Here is a 15,847-nt window from a genome sequence, read left to right on the forward strand (position 1 = left end):
TAGAGATGTGATAATGACAAAAACAAAATGAATGTCAACATCAAGAAAGAGATGCGTGTGACTACAACGTTTCATGATTTCTTCTACAGCTGCAACTTGAAACTGAAACTAATCATGAACTACTGGTCTCAGACCTGCAAAGATACAGTAATTATTTTTGAGTATGGAAATACGTGGTATGATTAGAATTTCAAACTGAATGTCCCTTAATAATTATAACCAAGCTGTCAAAATCATAGGTCCCACTGGTTGTCACACAGCCAGATAATATGGGGCAAGCAGTAACAGTATATATGTAAACACGATAAAATCATCCTGTGCTTTATCATCAATATATATATTAAAGAGTGAGAGATACTCAAACATTTGGGTGATGGGGACCCAGACAAATATGTAAGTGAGATGGACTGGTAGACATGCAGACAGGAATTTACAATGAGTTGGTAGGATAAAACACAGCAAGTAGTAACAAAAACTACATATAACAGATGAAGAACCCCCTCAACCCCCCGCCGCAACTTTCTGTTTCAGAGCAATCACAGATTTAAAAAAAATACTGCTGTGATAAGTGAGGAAACGTAATGAATACATGAAGGGCACCTTGCCAAACTAAGTTTAAAAGTGCAGTGATGCAGTGGTAGTATTTGGCCATAGATAACCCATGCTTTTGATTAAATTAGGAGAGGGATAGCAGGCTGTGCTTTCTGGGAATGGTTCTTGGGAGCACTCTGGCCTAAACATAAAAAGTTACCTAAGATACTAAGATGCAAAATGGAAAGAATTTGCAATATCGCATGAGCAGCTTAAAGCTTGTTTCTCCTTGGATGATTAGTCATGTAGATACTACAACTTTGCCTAATTGTAGGCACTACAACTTTGCCCAGGCCATATGCAGTAAATCTAAATTAATGTCATGTATTTTAATAACAGTAGAAAATGACCCCAGATTATTGAATGATCAAACTTTATAAAAACTTAAGAATTTAAACATAAAAAATCTAAATATGATATAAGGAAAAGCAAAGATTAGCAGAATTTGCAGACTGTATATACTATAATTTGCTTTAAATACCAACTGATGCAAGCAAAAATCTTTATTTAGGTACCATTAATCTACAGAGCTGCTAGGGCTGCACAAAGCTTCGGTCCCCGATTCAATTTGGTGGAGATTCAGCCCAATTCAGTGGCCTAATCTCTGAGTCCAAATTGAAACAGAGGACCCTTTAATCTCTCCGAATCGAAGTGGAACCCCCCAAATTGATTCGGAGAGATTCGGTGATTCAGACATAGAGACAGCTTTAAATGTTTTTTCTACATACCTTTAGGTAGCAGGGGCTCATGTATGCTGCAGTGCTGGGGCAAACAGAATGTCCCATAGGAGCACGGGGGGGCTCCCCCGCACACTCAGCAGCAGACCCAGAAGTAGACTAGAAGCACTTCTGGGTCCACCAGGGACTGTACAGGGGGCCCCCAGCTTGGCAACTGGTGCCTCCTGGGTCGGGGGGGGGCACCCGGTGTCCCCCTGTGGCTGATTGCCAAGCCAGGGGGATGCTGCGGGGGGGGGGGGGCCTGCATGCTCCCTGGCAGACCCGGAAGTGGACTGGAAGCACTTCTGGTCCACTTCCAGGTTTGCCGCCGAGCACACGGAGGGGCCCCCCACACTCCTGTGGGACACTCCATGCACCCTTGCATTACAGCGTTCATGAGCCATGCCTGCAACCTCAAGGTATGTAGAAAAAACTTTTAAAGCTGTGTCTGTGTAGAAATCGCTGATTCTCCAAATCAGCATCGAATCTTCAGATTTGGATTCGGCTGAATTAAATCAGGGACAATGATCTGAATCAACTAATCGAATCACTGTCCCTGATTTGGGCTGAATCCAAATCCCAATGAATAGGGCCTGCTTTGCACACCACTAAGAGCTGCAGTGTGGTACATCACCACCTATGTAACAGATGTATACAGTTAATCAATTTGCTGGGCATTACATATAACCAAAGGATGACAAACAATTCATGTGAACTTGGCAAAGAGATTAGATAAAACAGAGGTGCCAGACCTTTGCAACAAACTAGGATTCTGGTAGTATATAGTAAAAAGGAAACTGGCCAGAACACGCTACAATGATTAAAGAGATATTACTTCACTTATATTCATTCATTTAAAGAAGTGGAAATTCATTCATTTAAAGAAGTGGAAATCAGGAGCCTTTGATAAAGGTATGTTGAGAAGGAAAAAAAAAACAACTTGTGGAAGACTGACAAAAGAAGAAATGCTTAGTTGATCCTGTTTCTGAAGAGGTGATTCTGATTTTAAATATATGACAGAATACGAACAATCAATCAAAAACATGAATGTGCCTAAACACATTTTGCATCAGATCTCAGACTTTTGAACACAAGAAAAACTACCTAAACTACATAAAAGGCATTCTTTAGCCAAATATCTTTACTGTTTAGAATTTTTATTGGGTAATTATCGAAAAAAAGTATATTGTAATGGATGATGAAAAATTAATGTTTCACCAAGAAAAATGAAGCTGCCAAATGTATGACAGGTAAAGCTATTGCAACACTTCCCATTTACTCAAAATCTTTCATGTGCACAGGCAGGAACCACTTACAGAGCTGGAGGCAGGGATTATAGCAGCATCTGTCTTATGTTTTCTTAAATTATTTTGGTTGCTAGTGAAATAAAGTATCAAAAATCCTACCTTAATGAGTTTTTACCCATTTAACAAGTCATATTTCATCACAGTTCAAGTAGCATATAACCAAATATGTTGATGTTCTCTAGAGGCATCCTCCTTGATGGAACACAGGGATACTCCCAATGAAGTAGCTAAGCACTGAATAGGACAGGGATTTAAATCACTCTCATCTCTATAAGATGCTCCCATCACCACTTGTATCTGGGCTGTATGATTCTACAGCTAAGCAGGAGACTCCACGTGTCAGGTGGGTCAGGTGGGTTAGTCCAACATATTTTACCCTGCATTTGATCCAGGGGGGAGACAAAAAAAGATTCTTATGAAAGTGGAAGAAAACAACCTCCACCAAACATTTTTTCAGGCAAAAGGAAGGAACTGCAAATCCTTCAAGCACATTGACGAACCAACCAACTGCAGTTACAGGGGAGTGAGAACCATTCCCCCTCAAGAATGAAATATTGTATATAACATAGTATTGCTTTCCTGTAGTAAAAGATAGGTCTGAGCTTTATTAGGCAATGTGTTTCAAATATGGTTTAATGAAAAAACATTGTGAAAATCATTCTATGAAACTTTCTAGGTGAATTAAGTCTGTTCTGTAAGCAAAAGAACTACATGCCAAAGGAATTAGCTGTAAAAAATATCATTCATATTTCATCTTACCCTTGTTTTGGCATCAATTTTAGCTCCTCGATCAAGCAGGAGTTTGACCATATTAGCATTTCCTCTCTTGGATGCGACATGTAATGGAGTGATGTCATTCTGTGGAGGATAAAGCATACAAAGTAATTTTTAGGTGATTTTCATTTATATACTCCATATGCAATTTACTCATAGAATTGATTAAGTCTACTTTAAAACCACCATAGACGGAAATTGAAAGCTTTATTTCCATATGTTTAAGCAGAGTCACTTTCACAGTTAGGGTCCTACCAAATTCACAATTCAGCGGATTTTGTGGATTCCGCAAAATCTGGGCAATACCCGCAAAATCTATGGGGGAAAAGAAAATTCTGGCTCCTCAGAGGGAGCCAGCATGTTCATTTTCTGATTAAGTACTCTTGTATTGACTAAATTTGGGCCCTGAAGCTATTGTAGATTTGGTGAATCATTTGTTTTTTGGAGAGTAGAACCACACAATTTAAATCACCCAAAATGGTTTTAAAGTACTTGGACCATTATGAAGACCCTAATCCAACAAAATATTTCTGAGCTCATTTAACCAAGTGGTTGTGAAGAAAATAGAATAACTTTATTTTAAAAACAAGGATATGCACATAACATTCATTTCTGAGCATTACTGATAAATTCTTCAGGTACCTTGGTTTCAGTTTACATCACTAAAATTTCCTCCAACTGATTTCCTACAGTAAATAGCATGAACATTCAGAATGTCAAGTAAGAATTTAAAGTAAAAGTTTTTATACAATTGAATTTTTATTCCAGAATCAGATTTAGCAGCACAATACTATGGAATTAGGCTGTAATTTGAAGTTATTTATATAACAGACACAGACAGACACACACAAACACACACAGTTTTAAAAAAGATGCACCCAGGATATCACTTTACGATCTCATAAATACTTTGTCTTGTCACCTCTGAAGTCTATATATTTGTCCATACAGGGTCAAATGAAAAAAAAACAATTTATTGTGGGGGTCATGGGGAAAAGGACTTAACGGTGGGGGTCTACTACAGACCTTCCAACCAAGGGGAAGAGCTGGACTGCAAATTCTCGGGTCAGCTTGCAGAGGCACGTAAGGCAAGGGATGTAGTTGTCATGGGTGATCTAAATTACCTGGACATTTGCTGGGAGGAGCAGTCAGCCAGGTCTGACCGCTCATGAAGGTTCCTTGCTGAAATACAGGACCTCCACTTAACTCAGGAGGTGCACAGTCCCAGCAGGAGAAATGCCCTGCAGGACCTGGGCCTGGCCACAGGCGACGACCTGGTGAGGGGACTCCAGGTCATCGACGATCTGGGCGATAGTGATCATCGCTTGCTGGAATTCACCATCCAGCGCAGGGTGTCAAGGGCCTGCAGCAAGGCAGTAGCCCTTGACTTCAATGACTTGACGAGATTACTGGGAGAGGTACTGAGGTCCTGGAGAGTAGGGGAACTGGGTGCCCAAGATGAGTGGTCGTTCCTTAAGGAGATGATACTCAGAGCCCAAGGGGTGACAATCCCAATGAGAAGCAAAGGGGGCAGGAGTGCCCCAAAGCCCGCCTGGTTAACCAAGGGCATTTGGGAATGCCTGATTGCTAAAAAGGAGGCATACACCTGGTGGAAGGGAGGGGCTATCACCAAAAAGGAGTGTACCTTCACCACTCGGATCTGTAGGGGGGCTGTTAGGAAAGCTAAGGCAGATACAGAACTAGGGCTTGCATCAAGGATCAAGGATAACAAAAAGTCTTTTTTTAAATATATAGGGAGTATGAAGAAGGCCCCAGGTAATGTGGGGCCCCTGCAGCATATGCTTGGCAATCTGGTGGTTGCACCAGAGGAGAAAGCAGACCTCTTTAACAATTTTTTTGCCTCCGTTTTCTTGTGCAGGAACCGGAACTCCCCTACCAAGATTCAGGACAGACTCAGGAGAAACTCCGCCAGGCGTAGGGTCAGGGAGGATCTTCTGGAGGGGCTGGACATGTTCAAATCAGCAGTTCCAGATGCTCTCCACCCCAGGGTGTTAAGAGAATTGGCAGGGGTTATCATGGGGCCCCTGGCATGGCTTTATGAGCACTCATGGTGCTCTGGCCAGGTGCTGGATGACTGGAAGAGGGCCAGTGTGGTCCCCATCTTTAAAAAAGGGACGAGGGAGGACCCAGGCAACTATAGGCTCGTTAGTCTTACTTCAATCCGAGAGAAGCTCTTTGAGAAGATTATCAAGGAGCACATTTGTGATGGGCCAGCAGCAGGGATGATGCTCAAGGGCAACCAGCATGGTTTCATTAGGGGGAGATCCTGTCAGACCAACCTGATTGCCTTCTATGATCAGGTCACAAAATCATTGCACGCAGGTATCACAGTGGATGTAGTTTTTCTGGACTTCAGGAAGGACTTTGATACTGTCTCCCACCCCATTCTCATTAAAAAGCTAAGTGACTGTGGCATTGATGCCTACACAGTCAGATGGATTGCAAATTGGCTATAGGGTCCTACTCAGAGAGTGGTGGTGGACAGGTCATATTCGACCTGGAGGGAAGTGGGCAGTGGAGTCCCCCAGGGGTTGGTCCTTGGGCCGGCACTGTTCAATTTCTTTATTAGCAACTTGGACAATGGGGTGCAAAGCACCCTGTTTAAATTCACAGATGACACCAAGATTTGGGGTGAGGTGGGCACACTAGAAGGGAAGGACAGATTACAGAGGGACCTGGACAGGTTACAGGGGCGGGCAAATGAAAATAGGATGGGATTCAATACTGACAAGTGCAGGGTGCTGCACTTAGGCAGTAGGAACCAGAAGCATACCTATAGGCTGGGGAACTCCCTTCTCGAAAGCACGGTGGCAGAAAGAGATCTTGGAGTCATTACTGACTCCAAGATGAACATGGGCCGACAATGTGAGGACGTGATCAGTAGGGCTGTACCTTGTCAAGCATCCACAGATGCATCATGAGCAGAGCCAAAGAGGTGATCCTCCCCCTCTATGCGACACTGGTCAGGCCGCAGTTGGAGTACTGCATCCAGTTCTGGGTGCCGCACTTAAGGAGGGATGTGGACAGCACTGAGAGGGTCCAAAGGAGGGCCACTTCCATGATCCAGGGACAGCAGGGCAGACCCTATGAGGAGAGGCTACGGGACCTTAACCTGTTCAGCCTTTGCAAGAGAAGGCTTGGGGGGACCTGGTCTATAAACTTACTAGCGGGGACCAGCAGGGATTGGGAGAGGCTTTGTTCCCTTGAGTGCCTCCCAGAGTAACAAGGAATAACGGCTATAAATTGTTAGAGAGTAAGTTTAGACTAGACAGAAGGTACTACCTTCATAGTCAGGGTGGCTAGGATCTGGAACCAACTTCCAAGGGAAGTGGTGCTGGCTCCTACCTTGAGAGTCTTTAAGGGGAGGCTTGACGTTTACCTAGCTGGGGTCATTTGAGCCCAGTTTTCTCTCCTGCCCAGGGCAGAGGGTCGGACTAGAAGATCTACAAGGTCCCTTCCGACACTACATCTATGAATCTATGAATCTAAATTAAAAATGTAGCTACCGTACTAAAATTAATATCATTTTAAAGAGTGTATTTTAATGTATTCTGAGGATAGAAATAACAGCTGGGTATATAAAGCCTGGTTCATGGTGACTAAACAGAGACAACTAAGTTTTACTGAAAAGTCTGTTTTATGGCTGAATGCATCATAGATGCATACAATGTCTTCAATGGCTAAAGTTGTACAGTCAGCGAACTGTTCTGTATGTTCTTCCTCAAAACTGCAGGTGAGCAGAATGGCTAGAACACCAAGATAAAAAAATATTACTTACAGAAATGTGGCATGCTAACTTGTTCTTTATTAATAACAGAAGATGAGTATGCTATAGCTTTGGCTTATGTAATGTATCATTAATAACCTACCTTTTTACCGATGTGTACTGAAAAGATCAAATAAACATTGTCACCAAGGACCCAGATTGATAGATTTTACCTTTTTTGAAACTGCTGCAAGTTTTAACACAAGTACTCCATAAACACAGTTTTAAATAGCACTTTAGTACCTACTTAGAGAAAATATAAACTATGCATGATATTAGTCCTAAGCCAAAAGGTTTGTGATTTACCATATACTTCACTCTTGTGGGGCAGGGCTGTACTGCTACCCAACACATCCACAGGTAGTGAATAGTGGAATGACCTTCAAGGAAAGTTAGCTGATATAAAAAGGGCTTACTCTGATTAATAAGCAGTTGTGGACCAAGCAGCACCAGCACCACCAAAACGGGGTGAGGACAGCACATGATAATGGTTTCCCTCCTGAAAAGCCACATATATCCTTTTATGTTGCTGTGACGTGGTGAGTACAGGTCATCACTATAATAAGCCTGTCCAGCCCCCAGCCATGGGTTTACATGTCCTCAACAGTGGAGCAGGCAGAAGAAGATGTTAGAAGCTCAACAGCTGTGAAGGCAGATGAAGCCTGCAGCAGAGATCCCCAGTTTTCTTATAGTTTCATAGTTGGTAGGGTCGGAAGGGACCTAAGTAGATCATCTAGTCCAACCCCCTGCCATGGGCAGGAAAGGATGCTGGGGTCAAATGACCCCAGCTAGGTGGCTGTCTAGCTTCCTTTTGAAGACCCCCAGGGCAGGGGCAAGCACCACTTCCCTTGGAAGTTGGTTCCAGCTCCTAGCCACCCTGACAGTGAAGTAGTGCCTCCTGATATCTTGCCTGAATCTACTCTCAATCAACTTATGGCTGTTGTTCCTTGTTTCCCCCGGTAGTGCTTGGGGGAACAGGGACTCTCGCATTGCCTGCTGGTCCCCCTTGGCAAGTTTATAAGCAGCCACCAGATTTCCTCTCAGCCTTCTTTTGTGGAGGCTGAACAGGTTCAGGTCCCATAGCCTCTCCTCATAGGGCCTCCCTTGCTGCCCCCTAATCATGCGAGTGGCCCTCCTCTGGACCCTCTCGATGCCGTCCATATCCCTCCTGAAGTGCGGCACCCAGAACTGGACGCAGTACTCCAACTGTGACTTGACCAGTGTCGCATAGAGTGGGGGGGGGATCACCTCCTTAGACCTGACTGAGATGCATCTGTGGATGCATGACAAGGTGTGGTTAGCCTTCCTGACCATGTCCCCACATTGGCGGCCCATGTTCATCTTGGAATAAATAGTGATTCCAAGATCCTTCTCTGCCTCTGTGCTGATGAGCAGGGAGTTCCCCAGCCTGTAGATATGCTGCTGGTTCTTCCTCCCCAGGTGCAGCACCTTGCACTTGTCAGTGTTGAAACCCAATAATGACTTCAAGATCCCTTTCTGCCTCCGTGCTCTCAAAAAGGGAGTTTCCTATTTTATAAGTGTGCTGCTGGTTACTACTGCCCAAGTGCAGTACCCTGCACTTGTCAGTATTGAAATGCATCCTGTTTTTGTTAGCCCACCCCTGCAACCTATCCAGGTCTTTCTGCAGTCTTTCCCTCCCTACTAACGTGCCCACCTCACCCCAAATTCTGGTATCATCAGCAAATTTGAACAGGTTGCTTTTCACCCCATTGTCCAAATCGCTGATAAAGAAATTGAACAGTGCAGGCCCAAGGACCAAGCCCTGGGGGACTCCACTGCCCACTTCCCCCCAGGTTGAATATGACCCATCCACCACCACCCTCTGAGTACGACCCTTCTGCCAATTTGCAATCCATCTGACCATGTAGGCACTTGTCCATATTGAAACCCAGCCTATTCACATCCACCCAGCTCAGTAACCTGTCAAGATCTAGTTGTAGCCTGTCCCTCTCTTCTAGTGTGCTCACTTCTCCCCACATCTTAGCGTCATCTGTGAACTTGAACAAGGTGCTTTTCATCCCCTTGTCCAAATTGCCGATGAAGATATTGAACAGTGTGGGCCCAAGCACTGAGCTGTTGGGAACCCCACTGCCCACATTTCTCCAGGTCAAAAATGACCCATCCGCTATCACTCTCTGGGTGCGGCCCTCCAGGCAATTTGCGACCCATCTGACTGTGTAGGCATCGACACCACAGATGCCTAATTTTTTAATGAGGATGGGGTGAGAGACAGTGTTGAAGGCCTTCCTAAAGTCCAGGAAGACTACATCCGCTGTGACACCTGTGTCCAAGGCTTTTGTGACCTGTTCATAGAAGACCACCAGGTTGCCTCTAATGAACCCGCGTTGATTGCCCCTAAGCATAAACTCCCCTGCTGGCCCCTCACAGATGTGCTCCTGGATAATTTTCTCAAAATTTCTCTTGATCATCTTGTTCCTGGATCAAGGTCCCTTTCTGTCAAAAGCCATGTGGAAGCTGTCATTCAGCAGCTTCTCCATGATAAACGCATCATGAACAGGCATCTTCCATGAAAACAGCTTTTCCAGCACATTCCTCAAGCCCTTTGATGACCAGCTAATAATGATGGGAGCAGGATTGTGAGGTCTGAATGCTCCTAGTCATGAACTGGAATAAAGGCAACAGTTACAAGAAGGTTGTCTAGCACTTGGAAGAGACAGGACTGCAATTTGGCAGCTGTAACTGTAACTGAGTAGCCCTCTTCAGGATCTGCTCTGCTCACTCCACATGGGGAGGGGGCTAGAAAAGGTTGCCTAAACATAGCCTGTCTAATGTAGTATTCTGTATTTCTTCCTGACTGGATAACCGTGTCCAGTGGGATAACATTTACTGCAGTCAAAAATACCAATAAAGACACACCATCATTTTTGGGACCTGGAACATTAGGACCCTTATGGACAACTCTAACAATGAACAACCAGAGTTCCTCACTGCAATTGTGGCTCAGGAACTCAGGCGATACAATATCAATGTAGCTGCACTGAGCAAGACCCAGTGAGCAGGAGATAGTCAGCTCAAAGAACATGGAGGTGGCTATACGTTCTTCTGGAAGGGTAAACAGGAAGAAGAACACCAACTTTACGGAGTTGGTTTTGCCATTAAGAATGAACTCATAACCAATTCAATAATTAAGGAGAGCCTCATGGCTCTGTCTGAAACTGGCAAGGAGCCAATATGCCACTGTTATCCGTGCATATGCCGTGACTCTTGATGCTGCCGATCAAGTACTTTTTGACATTCTGGAGGAAGACAGACTTATTATTCTCATTGATTTCAATGCCAGAGTTGGAAGGAACTCTAACCTCTGGAATGGAACTATCAGCAATGAAGGAGTAGGAAAGATGGCATCCTCCTCTTGACCAAATGCACAGAACATGGACTTACCATCACCAACACCCTGTTCTGCCAGTAAAATAAGCACACGACATCATAGCCACACCCACAATCTAAGCACTGGCACCTGACTGACTACGTCATTGTCTGTGCCCGGGATCACAAAGATGTCCGCATCACTCAAGCTATGCTAGGAGATGATGATTGCTGGACTGATCCCTAACTCATTCACTTGGTTGTATCACTGAAAATGGCTCCCAAATGACAGTTGCAGCAGAAGCAATGCTGATGGAAGATCAACACTGAAAGACTCAAGGACCCAAGCAAGCAAGACCTCAGCCACCAGTGCCTCAATGAAAAACTGGTGAATTCCAATCAACAATAATAGGAGAATGTCAGGAACATGTGGGCTGTCCTCAAGGCCACTATCATCAGTGCCTGTGAAGAGACACTTGTATTCTCTACCAGGAAACATCAATGATCTGATGGCCACCTATAAGTTTATCAGGGGTGACCACCAGTATCTGGGGGAACGTTTGTTCACCAGAGCGCCCCAAGGGATGATGACTAGGTCGAACGGTCATAAACTACTACAAGACCATTTCAGGCTGGACATAAGGAAGGATTTCTTTACTGTCCAAGCCCCCAAGGTCTGGAACAGCCTGCCACCGGAGATGGTTCAAGCTCCTACATTGAACACCTTCAAGAGCAAACTGGATGCTTATCTTGCTGGGATCCTATGACCCCAGCTGACTTCCTGCCCTTTGGGCAGGGGGCTGGACTTGATGATCTTCCGAGGTCCCTTCCAGCCCTAATGTCTATGAAATCTATGAAATCTATGAAATCAACACTGGTTTGATGAGAATGACCATGAGATCCAAGAGTTGACTAATCACAAGCGCAAGGCTTTTGTACTTGGCAAAACAAGCAAAAGAAACTCCAAGCAAAATAAATTGAATCTCCCAGAAGCCACAGCAGAGGTCCAAAGGAGGACCTGTAAATCAAAAACAAATGGTGAAAAGACAAGGCTAAGGAGAGCCAACATCTTGCTGACACCCATGACATGCACGGTTGCTTCACTGCCACCACAGCCATTTATGGTCCAAGCATTCAGGGACCAGCTGCCTTGAGACCTAAGAATGGGGGAGAACTGATCAAGGAAAGGGGAGCCATCAATGCCCATTGGAAGGACCATTTTGAAGATCTTCTCAATTGAGACTCTGCTGTTGATGAGAGTTATCAACTCTATCCCTCAACACCCAGTCAGATCTTGGAATCCCTCCAACTCTTGATGTGCTGAGGAAAGCCATCAAGCAGATGAAGAACAAAAAGATATCTGGAGCTGATGGAAACCTCGCTGAAATCTTCAAACAGAAGATGAGTTCACATCACAGCTTCATTGCCTCATCTTAAGGATTTAAAATTATGAGGAAATCCCAGATGACCTCTGGGACACCATGATTGTGACAATCTTCAAGAAATAAGACAAGTCCAACTGTGGGAACTACAGAGGGATAATCTTGCTGCCCACCACAGGAAAGATCATTGTGAGAACCCTCCTGGACTGTCTCCTTCCACTTGCTGAAGAGCTCTTCCTGGAATCTCAGTGTGGGTTTAGGGCAGGGGTGGGCACTTATTTCAGCTGGAGAGCTGCTTAATGAGTTTTAGTGAGTTGTCAAGGGCTGCAAGGGTAGCCCCTCCCCTTGACAGGTGCCCCACCCCCAGTCACCTGTTAGGGCAGTGGTAGCAGATTTCTTATTTAATAACATATTTACTTGAACATAAGATGAGGTTTTTTCCTCCAGTCAGCATGGTGGGAAAAGCTCCTCATCTTACATCCACATACAAAAAAAAGGTAAGGGCTGTTAGGGTTAGAGCAGATGCAGGGCAACCTGGCATGGTGTGGGCTCCCAGAAGCTACACCAGGAAGTGCTGGCAGTGGTGAGAAGGAGGGACTGCTCCCCTCCCCCCCACCCCATGCTGAGCAGGAGCTTCTGTGCCAGTGCTGAGTCTGGGTGGGTGAGCCTGGAGCAGGTGCAGGGCACACAGGGTCAGGGCTGTGCAGCATGAATCCCCACTGGTACTGAGGGGTTGGGGCCATCAGTGGCAGCAGACAGAAGGAGCCACCACCACCTGGGCTACCTAGAAAGGCAGTCAAGCTGCAGAGCCACACTAGCTCCGCTGTGTGCCCAGGGAGCAGCAGGACATGCCACAGCCAGATAGTCCCTGGGCCAGGCAGGACCAAGGGACCCATTGCAGGTCAGACAAACACCCACCTTGGGCCAGATCTGGCCCGCTGGCGATATTTTGCCCACCCCATCAAGAGACACAACTGACATGATCTTCACAGCTTGCCAGCTGCAGGAGAAACGGTGGGAACAACATAAGCCTCTCTACATGGACTTCTTTTACCTCACAAAAGCTTAAGACTGTCAGCTGAGAAATGTTGTGGAAGATCCTTCTGAAATATGGATGCTCATGGAAATTTCATATATTTCATAGACCTCGGAGGATCATTGAGTCCAGCCCCCTGCCCCTGGGGCAGGAAGTCAGCTAGGGTCAAAGGATCCCAGCAAGACAGACGTCCAAATGTTTCTTAAAAGAGTCCACAGTAGGTGCTTGCTCCACCTCTGGAGGGAGTCTATTCCAGGAGCTCTGATGAACAGGCCGAGCCTGTAAGTGTGCTGCAGGTTTCCCCCCCAAGGTGGAGTACCTTGCATTTTTTGGTGTTGAATGCCATCAGGTTTTCATCCACCCATGTTCTGAACTTCTTGAGGTTGACCTGGATCACCAGCCTATCCTCAGGTGGGGACGCTTTACCCCAAAGTTTGGTGTCCTCAGTGAACTTGGCCAGTCCGCTTCTGACACCAATGTCTAAATTGTTAATAAAGATGTTAAAGATTATGGGCCCAAGGATGGAGCCTTGAGGGACCCCACTAGTCACGACACACCACAATGATTTACTTCCATAGATTACCACTCTCTGGGTGAGTCAACATTCTCTGCCTGCTCCATGATGGTATGTGAGCAGCAGGGATCCGGGTTTTCTATTTCCCACAGAAAAATAGAGAAAACGAGTCATTTCCCATTTTTATCAGAGAAAACATGGATTTGCCTTTTCCCTTTTAGCAGAGAAACCCGCAGATTTCCTCGTTTTGTAAAGAGCTGTGCAGGCTGGCTGAATTCCAGCCTGCAAGAGCTGTTTTCAAAAAGGGTGGGAAACCCCCAGCTGTGTCCGGAGTGGGGAGGGCGGAGAGCTAAGCAAGTGTATCTCATCACTCTAACACTGTTCTCAATATTCCTTGCTGGAATGCTACATCTGACCACCAACAAGCTTCTAGCTGGAATAGAGCTAAACTACCTTCAGGCAATTGTCAATGTCTTGACTGAGGCATACAAGAAAATGGGACTGACGCTTAACATTCAAAATGCTAACATCCTCCAACAACAAGCTCCTAATGAACAGTCCGCAGCTCCAGTAATCCAGTTCCACGGTGAGACACTGCAGAACATTGATTACTTCCCATACCTCGTAAGCCATCTCTCACAGAAGGCTGACATGGATGAAGAAATCCAACATTGCCTCAAATGCACAAATGTAGCCTTTGTATGCCTGAAGAAATGGGTGTTTGAAGAGCATGACATCAGATCTAAAACCAAGCTCATGGCTTATCAAGCAGTCATGATCCTCACCTTGCTATACAGAGCTGAGATATGGACAAGGTACAGGAGACATTGTTGATGGAGAAGTACCATCAGCACTGCCTGCAGAAGATCCTTTGAATCCAGTGGGAAGACACACACGCCAATGTTAGGTTCCTCCTGCAAGCAAAAACCATGAGTATTGGGGCAATGATCATCTGACATCAACTTTGTTGGGCTGGCCATGTCATCTGGATGTCCAACTCCAGAAGCAAGTTTTATTCTCCCAGTTCAGCCAAGGCATATGCTTGAGGATGTCCTCAAGACTAACTCAAAAAAAAGCAACAACACTGATGTCAATGTGTGGAAGACTGTTGCCCAGGACTGCCTCAAATGGACAAAGAGTCTGTTGCAGGGATTTCAGTACTTTGAAACCTCACAATAACAACAGAAGATGGAAAAGCAGGAGCAGCAGAAACAACATGTCACAGACCAAATCAAGAATCCAGTGGCAGCCACTCCACATGGAAACACATGTCCAAGCTCCAGTAGAGTCTGTCAATCCCAGATATGTCTAATTGGCCATCTTTGGACACACAGATAAGACAATCATGGAAGACAATCATTCTTGACTGTGAGGGAGTGACAAATAAGGAGTTCATTGAACTGGGCCCCAGCAGAGTCAACAGCATTCCAAGCCTGGTGACCCCACAGCTCAGCACTGCTTCCTATGTGTGTATACTCCAGATACCTTCCACAAAGGATCCATCTGTTAATTAGTCCACTCATTACTGGAATCAGTAATTCTTGTCATAAGTCTTGAGATGCTCCAAAAATTTATATGCTGATGAGGCACAGAGAACTATCCACCTTCACCTTCTGAAGTATGAGGCCACATTAGTCATGTGCACCAGGCTGTTTCTGTACCAGGCTGAGAGAGCGGCTGACAGAGGGATTCTGGGTGAATTGTTTATGGCCCTGTTTTGTGATTTTTTTTCCTGCCACTTACAGCTGATTAAGAAACAGGACTCATTGGAAATGGGAAAGAAAGGTGCAGCTCAGTTGTGGGCATGGACAAGAAATCAAAATGTATATAACGTAGTGGCTAACCATGACTTGGAAAAATCAACACTGAGGGGGACTGCATTCAACAGACATTTTCAGATGTTTTATTCAGAGGGGTTGCATTAACTTATCATTGTGAAGTTTTCCCCCACAAGGGCCACATACTTTATAGTCATGGTCGGTGTTGGTTGCATGTAATCAACTTCAGAGTTAGTTCCCATTACTGAGCACATGTTGCTTTTAGCAGCAGTTTAAAGATAGGCAATGTATTTAATGCCTTTTTCTTGTATGTGGTTGTAAGAAGAGGGGCTTTTCCCACCATGCTGACTGGAGGAAAAAACCTCATCTTATGTTCAAGTAAATATGATATTAAATGAGAAATACTAAATACTAAAAATTAGGAGCCTGATTCTCATTTATCCCAATGCTGCTTTACATTATTCTAAAAATGCCTAAAAGGAATTGCAATTTTAAATTATGTTCAAATGCTTTCCTTACACTGCCAGAGCAGTGAAAGGCATCCTTCATATAACAGCTTGCCTTTAGAAAGAGCAAAAGTGAGCTGTGAAAACAAAGAGAAAAATATAAACAAA

General features: G+C 44.9%; 1 protein-coding gene across 8 annotated transcripts in view; it reads right to left on the reverse strand.

Moving 5' to 3' along the window:
• ANK3 (ankyrin 3) overlaps positions 1–15,847 on the reverse strand; it is a 731,099-nt gene that overhangs the window by 194,721 nt on the left and 520,531 nt on the right. For all 8 annotated transcript variants that reach the window (XM_059729850.1, XM_059729852.1, XM_059729851.1 and 5 more), the window contains one exon: positions 3,374–3,472. In XM_059729850.1, the coding sequence (XP_059585833.1) occupies positions 3,374–3,472 (99 nt within the window). The remainder of the gene's footprint in view (positions 1–3,373; positions 3,473–15,847) is intronic.

Source organism: Alligator mississippiensis, chromosome 6 (assembly GCF_030867095.1).
Source record: "Alligator mississippiensis isolate rAllMis1 chromosome 6, rAllMis1, whole genome shotgun sequence".
Lineage (NCBI taxonomy): Eukaryota > Metazoa > Chordata > Crocodylia > Alligatoridae > Alligator > Alligator mississippiensis.